This window comes from Eimeria mitis, genomic scaffold, assembly GCF_000499745.2.
Source record: "Eimeria mitis Houghton genomic scaffold, Emh_scaff350, whole genome shotgun sequence".
NCBI lineage: Eukaryota > Apicomplexa > Conoidasida > Eucoccidiorida > Eimeriidae > Eimeria > Eimeria mitis.
The window spans coordinates 3,002-3,244 of record NW_013571842.1 but is presented as its reverse complement, the minus strand read 5'-3'; the positions used below and the strand labels follow the sequence as shown (position 1 = coordinate 3,244).

At 48.1% G+C, this 243-nt stretch overlaps 1 protein-coding gene across 1 annotated transcript in view; it reads right to left on the bottom strand.

The window, feature by feature from the left end:
- EMH_0008970 (uncharacterized protein) overlaps positions 1 to 243 on the bottom strand; it is a gene marked incomplete at both ends in the record, with an annotated part of 3,965 nt that overhangs the window by 2,020 nt on the left and 1,702 nt on the right. The window contains one exon of the mRNA XM_013498531.1: positions 18 to 76. Within this exon, the coding sequence (XP_013353985.1) occupies positions 18 to 76 (59 nt within the window). The remainder of the gene's footprint in view (positions 1 to 17; positions 77 to 243) is intronic.

The window sequence follows — 243 nt, the reverse complement described above, 5'->3', positions numbered from 1 at the left end:
GACGACGGGGCTCGAACCCGCGACCACGAGGTTAAGAGCCTCGCGCTCTACCGACTGAGCTACATCGGCGTTGGCTCTAAACCCTAAACCCTAAACCCTAAACCCTAATTTTAAAAAACCCATACTTGACGTTCTCTGTTAACCCCCGATATATTGAAATTGTGTTTTCTCTATATTCTTGTTTTCTCCCGCTGCTGCTGCTGCTGCTGTTGCTGCTGCTGCTGCTGCTGCTTATTAATGTTT